The sequence below is a fragment of the Coturnix japonica genome, chromosome 3 (genome assembly GCF_054131305.1).
Source record: "Coturnix japonica strain WE chromosome 3, WE-NBRP24, whole genome shotgun sequence".
Lineage (NCBI taxonomy): Eukaryota > Metazoa > Chordata > Aves > Galliformes > Phasianidae > Coturnix > Coturnix japonica.
The window spans coordinates 44,241,347-44,265,454 of record NC_140665.1 but is presented as its reverse complement, the minus strand read 5'-3'; the positions used below and the strand labels follow the sequence as shown (position 1 = coordinate 44,265,454).

General features: G+C 39.5%; 1 protein-coding gene across 10 annotated transcripts in view; it reads right to left on the bottom strand.

The window, feature by feature from the left end:
- UTRN (utrophin) overlaps nt 1-24,108 on the bottom strand; it is a 326,938-nt gene that overhangs the window by 260,921 nt on the left and 41,909 nt on the right. For all 10 annotated transcript variants that reach the window (XR_014943989.1, XM_085541440.1, XM_015858078.3 and 7 more), the window contains 3 exons: nt 14,006-14,067; nt 3,299-3,391; nt 1,850-1,927 (listed from right to left, as the gene is read on the bottom strand). Coding sequence is in view for 9 of the 10 variants with exons in the window: in XM_085541440.1 (XP_085397566.1) it covers nt 1,850-1,927; nt 3,299-3,391; nt 14,006-14,067 (233 nt within the window). In the remaining variant the exon portion in view is untranslated. The remainder of the gene's footprint in view (nt 1-1,849; nt 1,928-3,298; nt 3,392-14,005; nt 14,068-24,108) is intronic.

Here is a 24,108-nt window from a genome sequence, read left to right as displayed (position 1 = left end):
TCTTTAGGCTGAACAACTTGACTTCTGCAAAACGTATTTGTAACCTCATTGCTTTCAGATACCAGCTACGCAATTTTCAGTTCCACAAAGTCATCCCAGGTAGTAAAATCAAACCCAAACTTTGCTGTTGAGATTAGCAATTAGCAACAAGTTATGCTTTAAAGTACTTGGATTTGAGGATTGACCTCTCCCAGTTTTTACAGCAGGTAGAATGGAATTTTAACACAAACCTCCTTATAAATACCGAGGATATACTTTCTTCAGGCAACTGTAAACTGAACAGGCAAAAACACACTGAAAGTGCTGTCGGTGCCTACCAGTTTAGCCTGGAGCACTGTAGAACACAAGGAGCAGAAAGACCAAAGGAGAAGGGAACAAAAATAAAACACTTATATGACAAAAGCTTTTTTTACCTGAATAGAAGAGAAATATTCCTGAGAATGAGTAACAAAAAAACCTCTTTTTTTTCAAATCACAATTATATATATATTATATATATAATATATAATATACTATATTCCCATTGCAACCTACGCCTACAACATGAAGTCTCTCAGCTCATTAGATGAGTGAGGTCCCATCACCATTTGAACATGTACATCTTGTAGGTTTGCCTGCTCCTTGCAATGTAGATTTTAAACATTTCCTAAGTTGCTTTCAAGGTTTTGAATACTGTACAGGTCACAAACTCTCAGCTCACAGAAGGCAACTGCTTCTTCTTTTCCCTTCATCTTAAGCACAAACACTTTCTAATGAAGGTAAGCAGTAGGCATAAATCACATCTGACCTCAGTAACTTTCAGCTAACTAACACCATCTGTTTACTTCTAGAAACACTCGCTTAAGGAAGAACTAATTAATAACTGTAACTCAAAATCATTTCATTTATTATATTCATAAATTAAATTAATTTGAAGTTGGAAAGACCTATTACTTATCCTTAGAAAAAAAAAAAATAAATCAATATTTACAATACCTCAAAGAAGGAAAACAAACAACCCACCACTAAACTTTGGCTGCTTCCTAGAAATATGACACTGGTTTATGAATGTGGAAGGAAAATTGCAGTATTATATATATAGGACATTCATGTAACTCTTCTATCAGCAGTTTCCATAAATATGTCAGTGCCTTTTTCATTAGATGTATTTCTTTGCCAGGATGTTGTTATTAAACTATTTTCACGACATTCACAAACAGAAATTCTAAATATAGACAACTATGCTTATCAGGAGTGGTTATCTGGGGAAAAATGAAATTATTTTGCTACAACAGTACTAGTTTCTAGACAATAAGAACAAAACTTAAAATAAAAATGAAACAAACAGCTATTATTCCCATTTTTCTTAAAGATGAGTGGCTGGAGTTTTCTGTTTGCTTTTCCTGATCAATTAGCAGACCTCAAAGGCAGTTACACTCAAAGATTTGACAGCCGTCACTGGAAAGATCTCCATACATTTTGAGAGCAGGACATGAAAACACACAGACGCAGTACCTGTCATAACTTCAGACTGTTGTATAAGTCACGCACCTTCACTGGAGATTAGCTATTTGTCCAGCCATACTCATGAGCTATGCATAACAGGGTTATAAGTCAGCTTTGTTTTCAAAGCTGAACACATCTTAGTAATTCTAATAGAGTTTAGTTATACTGGGATTAAATTTGCATTTTAGGATTTCACAAAGTTACCAGCCACTGAAATAACACTGGATGAAGAGAACTGAGAACAATTTACCTGCTGAATTTTCATTTTAAGTGCTACAGTCTTTATTCTATGCATTACAAACACATTTACAAGTAAGAATAAATTTAGAAGTATATAAAAAGAGATGTGGAAAAGTATGCTTACATTGTTTTGATGCAAGACTTGCAGTACTCGGTTGACATTATTTAAAGCATGTACTCTTGTGGAACCTCGTTCTTTAGGCTGAAAAAGATTGACAGCATTTGTATCAAAATAAATTTAGCTGATCAAAGCAAAATAAGCATGTGAGCAACAGAAAAAATTGTTTTTCTTTTCCCGTGATTTTTTTTTTACTTAATAGAAAAAGAAAGATCATCCACAATACTTCCAAAAAAAACATCAAGATGAAAACTGGTCAGAACAAAATTTCTCTACCTAAGGTACAGGACAAGCCTTGGATTTTAAGCATGTTTCACTTATCCTAGGCTGTTAGTTTTATTTCCAGCATCTGCAAAATTATGTACTGGCAATACAACAGCAAAATGGGAGTTCTGAGGGAAAATCTGAGGGTTTTGAATATTTGCCAGAGTAGTTGGAATTTTTTTGTTCCCAAGAGTGAACAAGCAGCAATTCATTTTTCTGGCAGCAAAACCCTGCTAAATCTTTGCACACTGGGAAGAAGTTACACTTCCCGACCTTTCCTTCCTTTTAAATTTAGGAGAAAAAAAAAAAATACCGTAACTCTTGACAGTATCTGCCACTCCATTTGTTTTTAATCACCACAATTCAATTCCTGCATCATCAAACTGCATGAGTGTGAAGCTGAACTTGGAACACAGTAATCAAGTGAATTAGAAACAAAAGAAATTCTTGTTGTCTTCAATAGACCTCAAATCAGACTGCGAATCATTATAAGTACTTACCAGTGAAACGCATGTGTTCAGAAAAATAAGGCAAACTTGAAAGGTAAAATTTTAAATCCCTGAAGATTTCCTGTTAAGTGCAACAAATCAACTTGAGATTTCTATAAGAAGTTAAATCAAGAGGTTAGTCCCATGTGATGGCACAGGTTTCACCTCATCTATCCAACTGAAGGTGCATCAGTGTTGGCAGGCTAAGAGTTTTCAGCCCCACAAGTATATTCTCAAATCTAAACAGAACTTGTTTAATTTTTCAGCCTTTTCAAACCCATCGGATCACAAAAGATTTTTCCAATGGAGATGCAGGTTTTAGTTTTGCCTACTAAATGTTATTTTTCTTTCTTTCTTCTTTAAGGGATCCTTCATGAGAATATCAGGAGTAGTTCACTCTTCTGAATCATCGAGAAAGAGACCTTTAAAGACCTCTATTAAAAATATATACTATGCAAACAACACCACTGGCTTTATCTGCTTTTCTAAACAGCATGTTAACCCTCTAATGCAACAGCTACACAAATGGTTTCAACCTGACTCTATATATTATACCAGTAGAGTTCTGTGGAAATTCACTGGAACTGTAGACAGCAGTACAGTCAGACTACACTCTAGAAACACTTATTTAAAACAAACATAAAAACCATGACAGTTTGTTTTGTTTTCAACAGGAATACACACTCATATACATCTCTCTTACCAGAGGTTTCCCTGTCAGACCTTCCAAAAGGTCCAAAAGCTTCCTTCCATCTTTCAGATCTGTGAACATGTCCTTGACTGGAGGTGTCCCACTCTGCGGAATAAAGAAAGAAACATGGTAATAAAAAATAGTGTTTAACCTGAAAAGGACGTTTCCTCCCTTTTTATCTATCAGTGTACTTTTTTGTTACTGAACGTAGTAGATAAAAATCAAGGAACTATGACAGTGATCAGGAAAATATCCTTGTTTTCTGCCATGTTTATTTCCATCTGCAGCTTAATACTGAGAATATCCTGGCCAATGCTGGGCAGATGAAGGAACGGCAAAAGACAAAACTTGGCATATTTGAGGAATCATTTGTGAAAGAATGCTATGGTCTAACTATATCTAGTGGAGGAGGTAACTGGGGTTTTTCTACGAGAATCCACTGGGGCAAATTCTCTCAGAGTGAGAGGGGATTAAGACAGCCGCTGACTGTGCCATCAAGTAAGAGCATTTTCTTTTTAACACTCATTTGCCAGCTGCCAGGATATCAGTTAAGCTGTCCCCTTGAAAAGTCAATTTGAAAAGAAAAACATTTTCTTAAAAAGAAACCTAAACCTCTAACATTGCCTTTTTTCTATTGCTTTGTTTTGTAACATTGCTTTTCAGAAAGAAGGCCCTCAAAGGCCCATCTGACTTGAATTAGCTGACATGGGCCTTCTGTACCTTCACACTCCTCCTTCTGCCTCAATGTCCATTAGTAACCTTAAAAATAAAAAGACAATTTCCCACGCAATCCCATTTTCAGACAGAGTATCTGTTTTCCTCAAGAACTCATTAGGGGCTTCCCTAAATGTCAAATTTTATCAGGTTTGATACTACTAGAACTACACACACAAAATCAGAGTTGAGTAGCAGGGGAGCCACACTGCAATTTCCCGTACAGAAACACACCTTGCTCACTCAGTTTCAGCCAGCTAGACTAACTACAAAAAGGACAACCATGTAAGCCAGGCAACTTAGTTAAAATACACAGACATCAGTCTGTTTCTAATGATAAATTAGATCCAAAATAGGTTTTCCCGACAAATTCATTTTCTAATTACTTTCTAATTACTTTCACAAGTTTTGCCTGAAAGCGTTTATTATACACATTCACACATACTAAGGTAAAGGACATGGAAAGATACACAGCTCCTAGACTAACAGCCAATAGAAGCATTCACTAAATCCCAGCATTTGATAATGTTTTGTCATCACATACTGCCACTGCTCAGCCATAACCATTCTAGGGCACAAAGTTTTCATCCTAGTGCATGCACTTCTCAGGTGCTTCAAGATGTTTTGCTTCTCATAGCAACTCGACTAAACGTTTAATGCAAGCTGAAGCTGCAGGACAGGAAACCTCTTGTACAGTTCATGGTATGTAATGGGAGGAGGCAATTCACAGGGACAATACAGTAAAAAAAAATAAATAAATCTTATTTAGATTTGTTTTGCATCACTACACAGAGGATACTGATGGTATGGGCATAGAGAAATTGTTCACTTGTCCAGGAGGGTAGATAGCAGGTGCTAGCAGAGGTCTGGCTGCATGTAATACCACTCAAACACTGTTGTGGTAGCAGATGCCCATAAGTCATAAAATAAGCAGCTTATCACAAGCAGGCAGTGTAAAAGCACAGCACACACGATCACAAGGCACACAGAAATTCAGACAGGTTCCACTGCAAACGCCTATGGATTTCCTCCCCTTGGCAAGAAGATATCTGACCAACTGCTAGTACACTTGAAAAAGCAGTGTGATGGAGCTGAGCTGCCCACCAGCAGCTCATCATCACTGCAGCCCACAGGGCTCCATAGTGCCCTGTGCAAGCAGCAATGGCTCAGTCGTGCTGTGGCAGAGTTTGCAGCTGCAGGACAGCTCTATGCTGGTGTGCTTGCAGCTATCAGAGCTCAGGTAGAAGGGGCAGGCAGAAGTCCTCTCCCATGCTGCAGGTAAGGCCTCAGCTCTTCCCATACCCACACATCTAATCTCCAGAAAGAGATCTGGCCTCCTGGAAAAAATCTATGTGCAGATATTCTCAGACACACAAATACACATTTGCAAACAATAAAAAAAAAGCATCTTGCAGAAGCCACAGCCTGTCTAAATTTTGCCTTTTCAGAACTGACAGATTTTTATTCACTTTCTACTTCAAGATGACACAAGCAGAACACAGTAGAGCCTCCACCAGCATTCCAGGAGTAGCAGCACTCTATCACCAAGCATAATAGATGAAGAAATGCAAGTATGTGCATTGTAAGACTGACAGTGATAAACCATACTAAGCCCTCAAGCAAGGGCAAATTGCTAGTCACGGTTGCTTTGGTAAGTACTTAAGGGCCAGCTAAGCGCTATACAAACACAAGGCAGATAAAGAGTCCTTTCTGAAAGACAAAATAGGGCCCAGCTTACACTACCAAGACAGTACAAAGGACAGGCAGGGACTCAGAGTGTACCAGAACTGTGCCAGTACAGGGTGTAAAACATTCACATCCCCCTCACCGAACACTTGTATCAGTCAACAGAAGGTAGTTTTTCTCCACTTAGCTTATATTTTCTGTGACAGCAAAATAAAAAGCCACCACTGGCAGATACTTTTCACAGCCTGCAAGCAGAGCTGCAGGCACAGCTTCTATAAGAGACATTTTGTCTATCATAAGATAGCCAAAAGAACTAATTAACATACTTAAGAAAATGCCAAGTTGGTTCCCAAATGCTTTAAACAGGCAGTAGGAAAGGAGCTGATTCACCTCAGTAGGGACCGGCATAAGAGAAATAGGGAAAGGGAAGAGAAAGGCAGGCAAAGCAACAGGAAGGAAAGCAAAAGAAAAAGGTAAGGACTGCAGGTAATCTCAGAAAAGGTCTGCTGTAACCTTGGCATGGCAACGTGTGTTCTGTGCATCAAAGGATTCACAAACAAGGATCAGAAACAGCCCACCTCCTTACATTGAGTTTTGATAGCACTTCTGGTACCAGCCCTTGCCGCAACATGAGACAAGGAGGGTGCAGAAAGAACATCTGCTAGCCACCCATATCAGAAAGTGGATTTAATGTTGATTCATAAATTTGGAGATGAGAGTAGCTACCTGAAAGAAGGTAGCAGTGAGGAGAATGTCAGTTTCTTTTCTCAGATGGCAAGTGATATAACATGAAGAAATAGCCTCAAGTTGTGCCAGAGGAAGTTTAAACTAGGGATCAAGAAGAATTTCTTTGCAGACAGTGGTCAGGCATTGAAATGAGCCACCCAGGGAAGCCCATCCTAGGAGATACTAAAGAAACATGTGGACATGGAGTTTATTGACATGGTTTAGTGGTGTACTTGGTAGTGATAAGGTCGGTGGTTGGACTTTATCTTAAGGGTCTTTTCCAAACTAAATGATTCTACAATTCTATGTCTCAGGCAGTAGCTGCTTTTTCTTAGTGATCTCTGAACTGGAGAAAGGCATAGACCATAAGGAGCAAGACCAGTCAGCACAGGCATAAGTTTGCATGTTCTAGAAAGAGTTGCAAAGACCCTGTCCCCTTTTTATACTGGAAAAGGAGAAATAATGAATAGGTTCAGTGCTTAATGAACAACATGTACCACTTGTTACATTCAAACACATTCCCAGGAAACTCATGGTAACCACTTATTTTAAACTCAGTTACAAACAACACAAGGAGTAAGAACTACACTTTATTATGACTAACATCGATTTAAAATGTCCAGTGCTGCTACACCATGAGGCCAATACATGGGAATTCAATGTGGGAAAATTCAGAAAGCAAAAAAGGTCAATGAAAAAAGTAAACAACCATGTCAACAAATAAAAACTGCTAAATCCTGCCAATTTCTAATTTAAGACCCTAACCATCGGTTACATAACTCTTATTATTACTATTATTAAAAATGATCCTTTTTTCAATTTTCCTTCCATTGACATTGAGGAGTTACAGAAGAACAGACATACTATTAGATGTACTGCAACTTGGTACATATACTTTGAGTGCTCTCTACTTCCTTTGGTACTTCTTTGCTGAATATGCCCAAGTGAAATCAGTATACAAAACTAGTAATGAATATAAAATAAGAATTTAAAGTCACAGGAGGAAAATATCTTAAAGACAGAATTAAATAACACTGAAGTAATTAAATGCAACTAAATAACTACATAATTGTTTTTTTTGTTAGTCTGGAGCTTTAAGACCTATCACTGAGATACAGTAGAAAGTTTAACTCTACCAGATGATAGACATGAGCTTAAGGAGTCGAAAAGCTAAATATAGCTCATTTTACAGAACGCCTGAGATATCTAGTTGACTACACATTAAAAAGAGGAAAAACATAAAAGCAAATATCAGACATAGGAAGCCAGCAAAACAAACAAGTCATCAGTAACTCTGAATATTTTCGCCACATCCCAGAGTTACTATTACAGAGTTACATCTACATTACCTCACACTAATATGTAACATAACAAAACTAACATGAACTTGTATTAAAGCTTCAGTACAGTAACTTGCTTACTATGGGTTCTGCTGACCAGATAAAGGAATGCCTTTGCTTCTGTACGTACCTATACCAGATTCAGCTGTCATGCCTGAGAATGAACAGACACACAAACACTGCAACTGGGATAGTTACCAACTGAGATTGTGAATTACAGTCAAACTCTAACTCAAAGTCCAGAGCAGTAACTAAAATCAGCTGTTACAGTCCATATCACTATTGCAAGCTTTTAAGTCCAGCATGGATGATGCTGACTGCGCACTTCTTTAGAGCAGAGGCCAACAGCAGTTAAGAGAAAGGCAGAAAACCACCAATTCTCATGCAGTATCTAAATTCAGGGGAGATCATGAACTTATTAATGCCTCATCATCCTTACCACATCTCATAGCCTACATTCCCGCCTTTCTTAGTGCCTCCCTCTGAGGTCAGATAACCCACGTAAGAAACAAAAGCACACCAAATAATTTTTTCAAGGCTCTATGTCAGTTGATACAAACAGCAATTCTTTTCCACTCATGGAATAATTCAGGAGAATTATTTCCTTGTTTGTACCACAAAGACTCAACTGGAAAGAGAAGTACAGACTCTCTTAGGTCATGTTTCCCTGGACAGATAAAATTGCCTAAACAATCTTTTCTATCTACCTTTTCGCATATATTTAACTTCAGAATTCTCCTGCCAAAAAAAAATCCATTCCAACAGGTCTTCGACTTCAGGTACCCCGGGTCATGTGAAATTAATTATCTTGAACAGGCACACTTTTGTCTTTAAAAAGATTTATCACATGTGCTAAGAGTCAGCAGCAGAGCAGCGATATGTCTTCACAAGTATAGAGTCAGACATTTACTACATGACAAAACAACCCCTGGAGAACAGAAAAAAAATTAAGGAGCAAAAATGTTGGAAAAGATTTATATAGCACAACATTCAGAAAGTTAGATAAGACTTTGCAATTATCACAAGAATTAATTCCTAGTGGAGGATGGAATATGTTAAAGATGCACAAGATCCATCCTGTTGTTAAGCACTCCAAGTAGAAGCTCAAACTCCTCTGCAACCTTCTCTTTGTTTTATTTGGTACTTCTCTAGGAGAAGTATCAGAGCACAGGATAACAAACGCACAGAAGCCCTGCACCAAGCATTTGCCTTCTTGCAGGCTTCATTGGAGCTGCACTGGATGATGCTGTCTCCTCCCATGCTGCACCTTAACCTCCTTTTTGCTCTTTAACCCTAAATTTTGAAAAAAAAATCACAGAGCAGGAGTGTGCTTGTGATGCTGGAAACTTGGGAGATCTGTCTCTACCCACGTCAGCAAGTCATGCTCCAAGAATGTTCATTCGCATTCAAGACTTAAAAAAGAAAAACAAAATCCACATCCTTTCGCTATACATATAATATACATACATACACACGTAATATAAACATCACCAGGGGTTTAATGTTCTTTCAGCAGAACACAACTTTCTTAAAAACAGAATTTTTGCCATCTCCGTACAAGAATTTCCCAAATATAATGGAAGATAACTCCTTAGGAAAAGGTCTCGATTTACCCATGCTGGATGAGTGAACTACTTCTAGAGTGACAGAGCAAAAGTTCCGACAAGCTGTGACAGATCTGACTCCACAGATCTAAATTAAGATATAGGGCATCATGTTTCTTGTGCTGATGTGGCTCCTACCTGCCAAGTTCAAGAACAGCAGGAGAGGAAAATAAGCAATCTGAAAGCAAACTTGGAAAAGGAATACCTTGCAATATAGGAACATGAAAACAAGCGAAGACTGACACTTTGCCAAGAGACAAAAAGGGCAAAAAGATGCAAAAACATTACCAACAACACAAGAATCAAATCCCGTAAGGGATAAAAAGAAAAGTAGATGTCAAGTGGGAGATGGAGAAGGGAAGGAAAGACAGACCTTGCCTGCAACTTTGACAAGAAAAACTGGGTCTCACTGGATAAGGAACTAAGTGACAAAGAAATGGGAACAGAAAAGGTAGTATGATAAAAAATCCAGATTTGCCAGAATTTGTTGGGCAGTCAAGCCTTCAGTCAAGCTTTCAAACACAGGAAGTTGTAGTAGTAAGTGAGGAGAAAAGAACAGGGTCAAGTAAATAGGCACTGTAATGAAACATGGCAGAAAAGTCTGTGCTTGCAGGTGTAAATTGGGACATAATACTTCTTGCTGTCTCAGTGTGCCTAGAATATCTAGTAACCTTCTGGAGTTTTCCACACCACAAGTGCTAGTGTCCTACCACTATGCTGTTTGTCAGATGAAATGTCACAGGTCTGTAAGATTTACCTACACACCCCAGAGCCCGCTGCTATGCCACGCAAATACACTCCAATTGCAATTATTTTTAAAGCCTAGAAAAGTCAAAATCTTAGTTTTCTGGTCAAGGGGTAGATTACTGCTGTGCTGAGAAAGATCCAGAGGTCCTGACTTATTTCACCAGGTGGTAAAAGAAGCATTTATTAAGCACAGGTGAATACTGCAAAAAGGAAAAGACCAGCGCTATAGATGATAGAGCAGAAATCTATCCTGTGGAACTAGATCCAAACTCTACTTCTAGTCAAGATTTCTCCCATGACACTAAAAAGAGTAATCTTTTAATCTACTTTCATGAACAGTACTGAAAGATGCAGGGTAGGAATAAGCAATGATTTCATGGCCAAGGTATTAAAGTCAGATTCCCCCTGTTTTATAACTTGAAACTGGCTAAGGAGCTGTGGATCATCTGGCCTTTGCAGCTTGGGCTGTACCCACATGTCAGGCAAGCTGCAATCACCACTGCATTGATCTGTAGAGCTAGTTAGAGAATGTAGTTACATTTCACGGGAGAAAAATTACTTTTCATGTAAGTTTCCCTTGTGAACTCTGGCTTTCTAGTGAGATCTACAATTTAACGCATAGCCTATAAGTAACCAGTAGCTATATGCAAAAGAAATGAACCTTCAAAGACCACTTAGCCCTGTCTTTGATGACACAAGCATCATCTTCCCCAACTCTCTTCCCTATGCTGATCAAAATCTAAAATACGTATTTTAGATTATTTGCTTCAGTTTGCAGAATAAATTATCTGCCTGAGACAAAATAGAACTCAAATAGAGCCCCAGATAAGAAGACACTACAAAAGTAGCCAACCTTACAAAGATCAAGCCAACATTTGATGGGATACTGAAAATTAGTTTACTTTTTATATTTGTCAATAGTTGTAAACACATGACAATACTCTTACATTGCAGAAAGGTGTTCTGAAAATATACCCATTAAAATCTACAGACTAGTACACTTTACAGTCATCACATAAAGGAAATGAAGGAAGAATCAATAATACTAAAAATAACTCTTTGAAAGAGTAGATAATAGTAGGATAAGGGGAAATGGTTTCAAGTTGAAGAAGGGAAGATTTAGGTTGGATGTCAGGGGAAGTTCTTTACTATGAGAGTGGTGAGGTGCTGGAACAGCTGCCCAGAGAGGCTGTGGTGCCCTGCCCCTGGAGGTGTTCAAGGCCAGGTTGGATGGGGCCCTGGGCAGCTTGATCTAGTATTAAATGCGGAGGTTGGTTGCCTGCCTGTGGCAGGGTGTTTGGAGCTTGATGCTCCTTAAGGTCCCTTCCAACCCTGGCCATTCTGTAATAAAAAGGTTTAGGAACATCGTGTTTACTATGTTGATTCACGTGGCCAAATATTCAGCAAGCAGAAAAATACTCTGTATAATTGACTTACTGTGCATAATCCAATTCTGAATAATACCAAAGTTTAACAGAAAAAGTAGTACACAATCCTTCTCATTTCTGAAAACTCTAGTAGAGCATTCTGGATAAGAACATAATTTCAGTACTTTTTTCATGTTTGATCTCTTGATTTTAGAACCTGAACAGATTTTTATTATTATTATTTTTTAAACCAAGTTACTGTACTCCAAAATAGAGCAAGAACTTACATTTTGCTGGACAAGTGACCAAAAAAGCTATCGCTATCATAGAGCACAATTGAGCCTTACTGCGTTGCACTCACCTACCTACTCTCTGATGAGAGAGATTGTTCCCTTTCTAGATCCTTCATAAATCTACACGGAATTTATTTAATCAAGTTTGGCAATTTTAAGTATGTTATGCAATGGCATACAAAAATCCCAAAGTTGGGAAAATAGGCTGTAAAACTTAACTTACTTAGTTTTTATTTATGCATCTAGACTAAGGGGCACAATAATATAGTTAACATGGAAGGATCATTAAAATTCTTAGAGCGAACTTTGCATTTCCATACATTCCTCAATCCCTGTTTTATTTTCTGCCACATAAATCTACTATGTTCACCCAACCTCCAAAATCTCTCAGTCCTACTAAGCAGCTCCCTCAGTCTAGTTCACAGAAAAGAAATCTAGAACAATGCAAAAAGCTCCAATAACAATGTAACCCGCCCCTGCTCATTTTCGAAGTATAGTTGAAACTAGATTCTTACAGGAGATTTCTGTTTCACATTAGCAATTTCCTTGTAATTCGAACATGCTAGTTCATAAATCTTCCTAAGCCAGGATCTTGACATGGCAAAGTGGGCATGCTCAAGTTTGAATCAGATGTGTGCAGTACATCCTTAAAAATAAATCTCTTTAATTATCAACATGGCTTACATAGCTAGAGGTACTTTAATGGGCCATGAAGTCACCAAGTTGTTCTAATACAGATGGTATCTGACCATAGCACCTGGAGGGCAAGCAGGATCTATGGAATACATAACATAAAAGGAAAAGTTTTTTAATATAATATACATATGGGTATATAAAGGCCAAAAACAATTGTATTTATTTCCATAGAAAGCCATGTACATAACATGTACAAATAAGCCACATAACACATTCTCAGTACCACCATCATTTCCAAGATCGTGACATTTTTATGCCTAGGTAAGCTTCTAAAAATAGGCCTTCCTTTCCTACCAAGTTTTCACTCCTTACACAATCTTGCCCTGCCTAACTGCTCCCACAGAACCATTCCTCTGTTACAGCAGCAAAGGCAGAATAGAGAGCAATCATTTATGTATACACACTGCTCCCCTAAAGAGGAAGCTAGACAAGCATGCCTTGGATAAAGAGTGCGGGATATCAGCTTTCAGCCAAAACAAACCTAGGCCAAAATGAATCAACTGAGGCCACAAATCCTGCATTGCCTGGTGTCTGATTGCACAGGAAGCTCGGGAGGAAGGTAAAACTTTCTTTTTAAGCTGACCAAGAATATCAGAAGGGCACTGCTGCAGAAGCAGCCATTCACTGCCATAGCACTATCATGCTGCTGTATTTTAAAAGCACCAAAACATTCTTTCTACACTTGCATCAACTTCTGGGATTTCTCATAAGGCCCTATTCAAAGTAGGATAACTAGCAGTTATTTTTACCATACTGGCTAGAGAAAAAGAACATGGGAGAAAATAAACGTGGTTCTCTGATCATAACCCACATTCCTTTGCACATTCAAACTGTAAACCAGAGAAACTTCCCACAGGCACAGCACTCCCAGGCAACACGTCATTTTTCACTATTAGCAGAATAGCATAAGAAGTGGGCTCTGAATAGCATCCCAAAGCAACCACTGCTTCCCTTCTCATCCCAAAACATAAAACAAGAACCTCCGTAAGTCTCAAGTCAATACAGAGAATTAAAACAAGAGATGTACAGCATGAGAGCCAAAGGGAACTCAAAATGGGCAAACAATTATACTAAATTTCACAGTCAATACTTAAAGTGGCAACACCAGGTGGCCTCACGTGGAGGTCTGCAGAGTGTTTTGGATGAGCAAAGCTGACTCAGCAGCACAGAGTAAACACAGTGACTACTGCTCAGAATCTACTTTAATACACTCGGAAAACCGCATGCAAAAATAAACTGTTTAAAGATGACTAACAACCAGACACCACTGTGCAGATAACGATGCATTTTAACAACAACAAATAGAACCTTTCATTCTGAGCTTTTCAACAAGGCAAACAATATTTTTATTTTGTGGGAAATGCTTATGTGCGTGGTGAAAATGAAGAAATAAACACTGTTTTGCCTAGCAGATGTATGGTTTCATTGAATATTTTGACACATTTTACTAGGCACATTCTACAAAATAAAGCAAAGTATATTTAACCAACGCTGTTCTGAGCAATGAATCAAAAAGAATAAAGAAGTATTTTCAAACCAGTGTTACCTTGGAAAACCGAGCATTTATCCATTTCGTAAACGTCTTTTTCTGTACATCATTGTGTTCATCTGGAGAGAGACAATAAGAAAGCCATGAGTGAGAATGTATTGTTCTTCAACTTCACTTGTTAAAAACAGGCAAAACTAAACACCACCCAAACTCAACAGCAGAGATATCTTTACCTGTAGAGGCCTACAGAAAACTTTGGTATAGTTTCAGCTTTGACAGAGATCGTGTCCCCTCACATGAAGCTCAGCTTTGCAACACTCCCCAGTACTGGGATGGACAACAACATACATACCAAAATCACAAGCTTTTGAGCTGGTGAAGAACAGCAGCCTACAAAACCACAGCCATATAAAATCAACAGACTGCCAACACTTTTTTACCCTGATGCATTACTTCATAAGCTACTGAGGAAGCTTTTGATGCAGATAATAGCCTCCTTCAGCACAGCAAAGCTACTGGGACAGCCCTGGAAGCACTCACATGCTTACCCACCTCCAGCTTGGTTTTACAGATGAATCACAAACGAAGTGAATGAACTGTCACTAAACTGCGTGTGAAAGGGCTGGGCAGCCAGGCAGGCATCTACTGGTGCAGCATCAGCATACCTCAGCCTGGGACCCAGTCCCAAATTCTGTTCACCTATTGATAAATCTTCCCATTGACATTAGTTGCAAGTACTCTCGGTATTGAGCACACTGAGATGTAAATGTTAATCTCTTTTTAAACACCATTCAGTAACTTCCTTCTGTTCTTCTACTGAACACCCCTCCAAGGATGTCTCCTACTCCCCAGCATTATACCAGCTTCAGTTGGCCAAGCCATGCTCTCCTGCAGCACGTGTCCCCCTAGGTCTGCCTTCCAAACCTCAGGCTCATTTCAATTTACGCACTTCATAAAGTGCATAAATTGACTGTGCACTGCAGTAGCATATGTGACACTTAGAAAAAACCCAGCCTCTTTTCCCTCATTTCAAGAAAAAGTTTCCTGGGGAGATAGAGAGAAACAAAAATCCTACAACTGACACAAACTAACTTGATCTGCGATGGAGGCACAAGCGATATGGATTTATAGATCTCATTATCTCTCAGTGTCCTTTCTAACTGAGCAAAGAATGAGAGTCCTCACTACCTCCATCTCTCCAAAGCATTCTGCTCAGCAATAAAACAGGAGATGCTTTCCCACTTAGACTACACATCCATATTTGTGTTACAAAAGCCCCTGAAAGTAGAATTTTTGCAATTGGCCATTATAGCTAGGATCATGTCAAGCTTTCCGCTATAAATCACTGGAAAACAATCTGAAACCAATCTAGTCTTGTTTTGTTAACAACAGCAACAAGGTATTTTATCCCTCAAATTAATTTTCTTTAGATTCCTATGAGTCTGTACAGTTAACCCCTGGAGGCTGACATTATGATTCAGATAACAAATTAGCCAAAAAACAGTGTTACCATTCAGCGAAGCACATTGTACTACCCACCATTTTTCACACAAGACATTAAAAATGTCAGCAAGTTGGAGCTGAGTGAGAAACAAATTTACCAAGTTGCTAGAACACTTGTGTTTCCTTTCACACCGCTGTAGCCTCAGACTGAATAGAACTGCATAGCAGCAAAGGATGGAGTGTGGGCCAACTTTTACTTCACCACCACATCAATTGTTTCCTCTGAAAAAATATGGCTTTGCACGCCCTCCAGTCACTTAATGGGCTTTTAACAGCTGACATCAGAACAGTTTGTTCCTCTAAGAGGAAGTAAAAAGAAACCAACACACACACAAAATTAAGCTCTTGTGATGACAACAGAAGGGAAAAGCTTCCTAGTCTGGGTAGCTTCTATTGTACAACATGATGCACATCTATACAACAGGGGTACTCCCAAAACAAATGGCTCCTGTGAACTAACGCCCTAACTGTGTCCTGGCACCTGCAGTAGTCACGTTTACAGTCTTATGTACCTTCTCCACTCTGAGCACTGATTCTATTCTACTGAGACACTTTAGAAGTGCAATTCAGGTTCAACCTTACAAGCATGTTCAGGAGCATAAAGGAATCCAAATGAACTAAAAATAAATAGATTAAATAAAATAAAAAAAAAATCACACAAAGTTCTCTGGATTGTGCTCTGCCCTTTATTTAACCTCTGCTTCACACTGAGAGCCAGCTACCTTATTTCCCCAAAATGCATTACGTGCTCACATGACAGAACTGTGCTATTCAGTTTTTGAAAGACAAAAGTTATCACACCCAAAGTAGCTGGCAGAGCAGCACTATAATGAAAGCGCCCTGGAGACGTCAACAGATGGAACTGGATAAATCCTGTATTTCACTTGCCAACCAGTTCCAAACAAATTGCCAATGGTCAGCTCACATTTTAAGACTTAAGTTTGCCTTCCTCACTTCTTTATTTACGTTCTCACTTAAGTGTAGTAAAGGAATTTCGAAATAAAAGGAGGAATTAGCCTGTGGCTTTCAATTAAGGCACCAGGAATGTAACAAAGTTAGAAACAACCCTTTGCCTATGCCTCTGGGCAGGCAGGAGTATCTATCACAGGCGCTGCCCCACCCAGGACAAGTACATCTGACAGCCTCACATTAGCAGAAGGAATAGGTGTTTCTGTTCTTGCGTGCAGGATTTTTAGGACTGAAAAACAATCTTGAAAATAACCATCCTTTTGTCAAAGCAGCTCAGACTAATTCATATCTACAGACACAAAAATAAGCATTGAAAATTCGAAGCTGGAAACCAGAGTGGTTTTTATCCCCAACAAGAAAGAGAGGCAAAGCCAAACAAACTACAAAGCACTGGAGTGTAGTGTATACTGGGCTCTGACTTCATTAACAAAGAACAAGCTTAATTAGCAGCTCTTCCCTGTGTTTTTCATACTTCTAATATTTTTTAAGAAAAAAAGAAAAAAGAAAAAAAGCAAAACTTAGGGTTGTTGTGCAGATCCCCTGCTCTTGCACCACCATAGGAAAACAAATAGCTGCAGCAATAAGCCATTCAATCTGTAAGCTTCTGCCTTCCCATTGTGTCTTCAGCCCCCGCGATCAGTGGCCAACACAATGGTTTTCATTCCTTCTCTCATAGTCAATTTCTGCATTTGGGTAAGAAATCAGCTATAAAAATGGTTCCTCTAACAAAAGAGTAATGGCACCTCCCTAGAGCAACAAAATGCAGCTGCCCAATTCATAAATTCTCTGTATAGACCAAACTATGAAATAAGCACTACTAAAAGAAACACAGATCAAAAAACCTTACACCTCACTCCCTGGTGTTTCCCAAACGCCAGCTGAAACAAAGCACCACAGAGTAGTAATGAGGAACCCCTGTGGTTTCCACTCAAGTGTTCCGTGAGTATAAGCTAAATTGGATTTACCTCACAATAAAAAAAATCCCCCAGCAACTGATAACTAAGAAGAAGGAATCCTCACAGCTGAAGCAATATTAAAATAGCTGTTCCCATACCTCCCAGCAAAAACAATCCAACGCTCCATGCTGCTGGCCTCAGCACATTGGAATGGCATTTAAAGGGAGCACAAAGCTCTGACAGAAATAATGCTGCGATACCACACCACAGGCCTGCTCAAACTCCCACGCTCACCAACCAGCCACCTGACTGCTTTCATGTGATGATACTGCAGAACCAAGGGTTCCAGGCAAAGCATCCCCATACCTACACAGGGCAGTTCTGGAGAGTGCGTGACAGCTTCCCATTCTCACTGGGACAAAAGAGTGAAGGAGACCAGGGTGTAAGTGGAAAGGGCTGGATAGGGGAAGGAACACACTGTAGGCTTGCTCCCTTCCCAACCAGGCTTCATGAGTCAGCCCCAAGCTGCTACAGCTTGTGGGGGAAAGAAAAGACTGAAGTACAGGTATCCCAAATACCTTTATAATGACAGCAATTGCTTTGAATAATATGTGCCCTGTAGATATCTTAGGAAAATCTTCACCCATAGAGCCAGAAAGATGGAGTTTCTCTTATCACCATGAATCAAACTGGTGACAGGGAAGGCAACTACCTGAATGTCTGAAATGCATTTGACATGGTCCCTAACCACATCTTTAAATCAGAGAGATTTGTCCAGGTGGAGGCTGATAACAAGTGGTGTCCTCCAGGGGTCCATTTTGGGCTCAACACTCCTTAACATCTTTATCAGTGAAAAAGATTATAGGATTGAGTACATCCTCAGCATGTTTGCTGACAACACCTAGCAGAGCAGTGTGGTTGATACAGCAAAAGAAGTGATGCCATCCAGATGGACTTCAATAAACTCAAAAGGTGGGCCCTTGTGAACCAAATGAGGCTCAACAAAGCAAGTGCAAGGTTTTGTACTTGGGTAACAAGGTAATCCCAGGTATGTAAACAAACTGAGAAAATAACTCGACAGTAGCCTTGCTGAGGAGGACTTAGGGGTCCCAGCTGATGAATAACTTAACATGACCCATCAGTGTGTGCTTGCAGCCTGGAAAGTAAACTGTATCTCAGGTTCCACTCAAAGAAGAGCAGTCAGCAGGGACCTCTACTCTGCCCTCATGAGTCTCCATCTGGAGTACTGCATCCAAGTCTCGGGTTCCCAACACAGGAAAGATGTGGAGCTTTTGAAGAGGATACAGAGAAGGGCCACAAAGATGATCCAAGAGCTGGAACATCTCTCCTGTGAAGACAGGCTGAAGGAAATGACCTTGTTCAGCTTGTTAAAGAGAAGGCTGCAGGCAGACCTCACTGCAGCCTTCCAGTACTTAAAGAGAGTTTATGAACATGAGGGAAATCAACTTTTTACAAGGGTAAATAGTTACAGGACAAGGGGAATGGTTTTAAACTAAAGAGAGATTTAGATAAGAAGTCAGAGGGAAGTTTTTTTACTGAGGCAACAGTGAAGTGCTGGAACAGGTTGCCCTGAGAGAAGTTGCGGATGTCCCATCCCTGAGGTGTTTAAGGTCAGGTTAGATGAGGCCCTGGGCAATTTGATCAAGTACTTGATTTAGTGTTTGGCAGCCTTGCCGGTGGTAGGGGCATTGGAATTTGATGATCCTTGGGATTCCTTCCAACTCAAGCCATTCATGATTCTATGATCCTAGCTAGCATGGCTGGCGCGTGGGAAGAAGAGAGAAGGGGATAATTCCTGACCAAAATCTGGCAATATAGAGGTTTCTAAACAAGCAGGATGGCACTGAAAGAGATGCAGTAAGTCAGAAGGCATAAATAAGAACATAGTGAATGCAAACTACATTTACTACAGCTCATTTTATTATGAACACAAATTAGGTCTTCATATTTCTGACTGGTTACAAAGAAAATAGAATTACATTCAACAAGTTCATGTTAACCATCTGCTCTTTCTTCTCTGTCCAAATTAGAACTATTATTAGGCTCACTTGCACTTGTGGAGGTGATTCACAGGATATAAGGTCATAGGGATCACTGTGAACATCTAGTACAATCTCCTGCATAACACAGGAGCCATTCCCACAAAAGACCCATCTGCATTCCAGAAGGCATCAGACACACGACAGATGCTTAAGATCCTGCACAAACCCAAGCAATACTGCCAGGGCAGAGAAGGAAGCCAAGCCACAAACTATGCAGATTTTCCTGCTTCTTAAGAGCAGTTTCAGAATGGACCAGCTTCCCAAAACAACCTTTTTTAATGCCTGCAGGAAACAATGGTCATGATACAAAGGACTTAGTTTCATTTTCCCACTATGTCATACCCTGCGACAAACTTTTTTAACGGAAGAATAACAATCTTGCACATAAGAAAAAATTTTTTTTCAAAAGCTGTAATAATTGATTGGAAAAAAAATAGATCTGATGTGGCAGAAGAAAGTATGGAAATCTCCCTAAGACAACTTCTCAGAAGTACTATTAGAGATGCAATATACTCCATGTGTTGCTCTTCACAGACCTGGAGCTCTGCCCAGGACCCACATCATTTGTGCCAAGAAGGCTGACTTGCTGTTAACTTCAGATGACAAAAAACAACAACAACAAAAAACAGCAGCTGGATAGATTATGTTCTTTTCTTTGACAGGCAGGTAAGGACAAAAGCACACTGCAAAATTCTAACTTGAAACAGAGAACCTTCTATTCCCTCTTTGTCCAGAGTCTTTTATCCCTGTGCTGTTAAACCAAACTTTTTCTAATTTCAACGACTGCAATTTCCAATCCCCCTCCTTTTTTCTGTTCTGTCTTCTCACACTGCTCTCTTCAGAGTCATCAATCATTTTCTCAGGCTTTTCTACCCATCTCTCCCTACCAAAATCTCCTACCAGCACCCTTCATCTTTCCTGTTATAAACCTGTGTTGGTCAACAGCTTTTTCTAGACAGATAGAAACCAATTCCTCAGAAGCAAACTGACAGTAACCAACTCACACATACCATGCTCCAATTCCTTAAGTAAACCAGCCTCCTGCAGATGACTACGGGGAGCCTCACCATTGTCAGCTAATTCCTCATGAGTTCTCTGGCCTCTCTCTGCAAAGCTCCCATTGACTTCTTGCACACACCAGGTTCTTAGCAGCACATAGTTGGGTATGCACTACATTGTACCTCCTCCAAACCAGGCAAGAGAAAAGACACACATTTCAAAGAAGGGGAAAAAACAAAAAGCCCTCAGAAGAGATGCTGCAATTACTTCCTCAACTCCATGAACCCTTCCTGGACTCTCTCCAGTATCTCCATGTCTCTTTTATATTAGGGAGTCCAGAACTGGGCTTAGAACTGTAGGCATGGCCTCACCCGCGCTGAGAAGAGGAGAACATGTCCAAGAACACACAACGTGCTTTGCTTATGGTAAAGAATAAAAAGAACACAAGTTCCTCACTGACCGAGCATTGCTTCTGCCAGGTACATTGCGTGACCTGTCATAAACCTGCCAGCATTTACCTTAAAGCTCATCGAGTCCCTTGCTGGAAAGTTGCTCATTTACACAGCTTCACCAAACTGGTGGAGTACAGGAAAGCTTCTACATTCTTCTGTAGCTAACTTGTAACACTTGCAACACAACTACGCAACTGGGACTTGCACCAAACCATGTTACTCCTCCTAATTCTCAGTGCAAGTAATACTTGAAGACAGAATACAGGCAGGAAGCTCCAAATACAAGCTATTCCTTAACTTAAACTACTGCGTACTGACCTCAGCAACAAAGATGTATTTAGATGCTGCAAAAAAATCAAAACAAACAATTTATACTTTTTTTCCTCTACTTCCTTTCAGGTTTTTGAAGCCGGAGCTTCATTAGCTATTCTATTATTTTGTCAAGGAACAGAATCATGCTGATGCCTGTAAATTATTTACCTCAGCCTATTAACCTTTGTAATTACAAAGAGGAAATGTGAAACGTAGAAGGCTTAGAGGAAGTCCATAAAATCTATTTGCCCTAGCGGTGCTCTAAACTTAAAGGAGAAGCAGATGGAAAGAATGAATAGGGTGACTGAAGAATCAAAATCCAAAATCTGTTATAGAGCAAACCACGCCAAGTATTCTCTCATTCCTGTTCTTAAAATACTACAGCAAGTTCACTACAGAAACCAGGATCATAAGTACATCCATTCCTACATTTGTGTGATCTACCTAAAATAAATTCAGTGTATTGCTCTGTTACCAGAACTAGTGAGAAAGAAGAAGCAAAAAAGCACGTCTGAGTCTTGAGATACATTCATTATTTCATTTCTCAACCACATTCTTTTACTTACCAAGGAAAAGTGATACTGCATCACTGGAGATTAGGAAATCTTTGTGTAGAAAACATGATTCAATGCAGAGCTTTGAACAGTTTGCTTGGAAAGAAATTACTATCCTTGCCTCAGAAAAAAAAAAAGCACCTCAATCAAAGGTGTCTCATCCAATTTACATATTTAGTGAGACATCTTAATGAGGAAAAACTAAAAGATAAAGTAGAGTGAAGTGTTATGAATGGTCCTTTCTTACAGCTTCTGGCAAGTCTGTGGTTTGATCAGTTCAGCAGAAGGTTGAGGTGCTGCTAGTTCTGCATTCAATTAAACTCCGGCTTCCTTCCCTGGCTTAGTTATTAATTAGCCCCCAAAGTTGAACCCCTTCCTGATTAACTGCTATGAAGGTAAATGAATTGTTTAACAATTGCAGGATGAATATCAGAATGCATTAAAATAGTAATTATGCAAACAAGAAATTGATCTTCAGTGTGAGCCTATGTAAGATTTCTCACTTCATTTCAGAAAGTTCCTGTGGGACACACCACTCCAAATGGGGTACCCAAAACTGGAGAAGATTCAGAAACACAAGAGCAGAGCAACCTAAGCTCAAAGTCTGTCAGGCTTTGGTAGAATCTGAGCCAAGGAATGTCAGTAGCCAGCTGTTTAAGTAAAGGATTATGTGTACTTAGTCCCAATCTCCATGCTTTTATTATTTAATGGCCAGCTTTTAGGAGGACTGTGTTGAAACCTGTAATAATGTGGATTCTGAGTACTGTCATCAAAAGGGTTTGTGAGGGCATGTAAAATTTGGAACAGATGTTTCACTGTTACCTACCTAGAAACAGACTACATGGAAAGCAAGCTCATCTAATGAGAGCAGGCAATTACAAATCAGATTATTACTACTGCCTCCAGCAATCCGATAGATCAGTTATACTTGCAGGTGTAACCCTCCCCTGAGTGCATTTACTAGAAGGGTTTTGCGCACCTTCATTGGTGTTAAGCAGTCATATATCATGCAGGCTCAGGATTCAAACCTCACCTGAAAACAGCTGCCAAGCAGACCCAGTTCCAGAGCTCAGCATCCCCAGATCTCTCTTTCACCCGCTGACTAAAATTACTGCAGTAGAGGGTTCCCTTGCCTCAGCAAGGCTGAAGCTTGCAGCCTCAGTACCAAAATTAATGGCACTAAAGTCCAATGAAAGCAAAACAAATGAGGGCACTAATATAAATGAGCTTAAAAAGCTGCAAGATAAGCTGGTGGAATTAAAGAGTCCACAGAAAGGTGGTTATAATTTATGGATAAAGAAACGCAAACCACTGAGAAGTAAGGTATATTAGAGGAAGTACTGCTGAAGATTTAATTATGGAAGAAGTACAAGCATGTGGCATCTACCTGTGGACACTACCACAGGTACCACACCGGGCTGAAGTGGGCTTTTGCTGAACCTTGAAGAGCACGCCTTCCAGGAACACTGTCCCTTGATCATGTCACCTAAATTCAACATGAATAGTGAATCAGAACACATGGTTTGAAGAGATGCAAGCAGAACAGTCCCATTGCACCAATTTCAGTGTTCAAACTGCCAGCAGAAGATTATTATTACTTTGGTAAGCAGTCAAGACCTTTTAAAAACAGACCTGCAACACAATTTGCTACCTAACGTAGACAAGAATTCTACCTGGGAATTTTCCTAAAGGAGGAATTATTTCTACAAAAACTTGTGTCTTTGAATGACCTCTGCAACGAAAACTAGCATTCAACACAGGAAGAAACATTGCTTTTAATCACCAATAGGCATAAATCAACACTGAAGTACTGACATACACCGCTAAGTTTTGGTAGCACCGCTACATTGGTTTGGTTTATGGAAAACACACGTGGATGTCACTAATAACAAATCTCTAATATAGCCAAATCTGTGTCAGTGAAAAAGACCCTTGGCTGGCTTAATTCATTTATTTTGAGGAGAGGAATACATCTGCATGGCAAATTAACCTTTACTCCCAGGAATAAAGGGGGGGGGGGGGGGGGGGGGGAGGAGGGGCACATCAGAGTAGAAAAAAAATACAGAATGAAATCTCTATATATAGCTGACAAAAGCACTGCTGTAACATAAAATGATAATATGCTCAAATTGAAAGTTTATCTTGAAATTTAGAGCATTTCACCTGAGATATTTTAATTAAAAAAAAAAAAAAAAGAAAGAAAAGAAATGTTTCTTCTTTCCCAGAGTACTACTGGATTAAAAACAAGATCAGTATTTAAAAAGTAAAAAATCTGAAAAGAAGCCAGGATGGCATCACCATTGCTGACTAACATAATGCAAGGGAGAATTTCCTCAGAAGCTTTCACACCACCGCCCTCACTCCAACCTCACCCCCTTCTCCCCCAAGAAAAACATTATTTTCAAGTAGAAA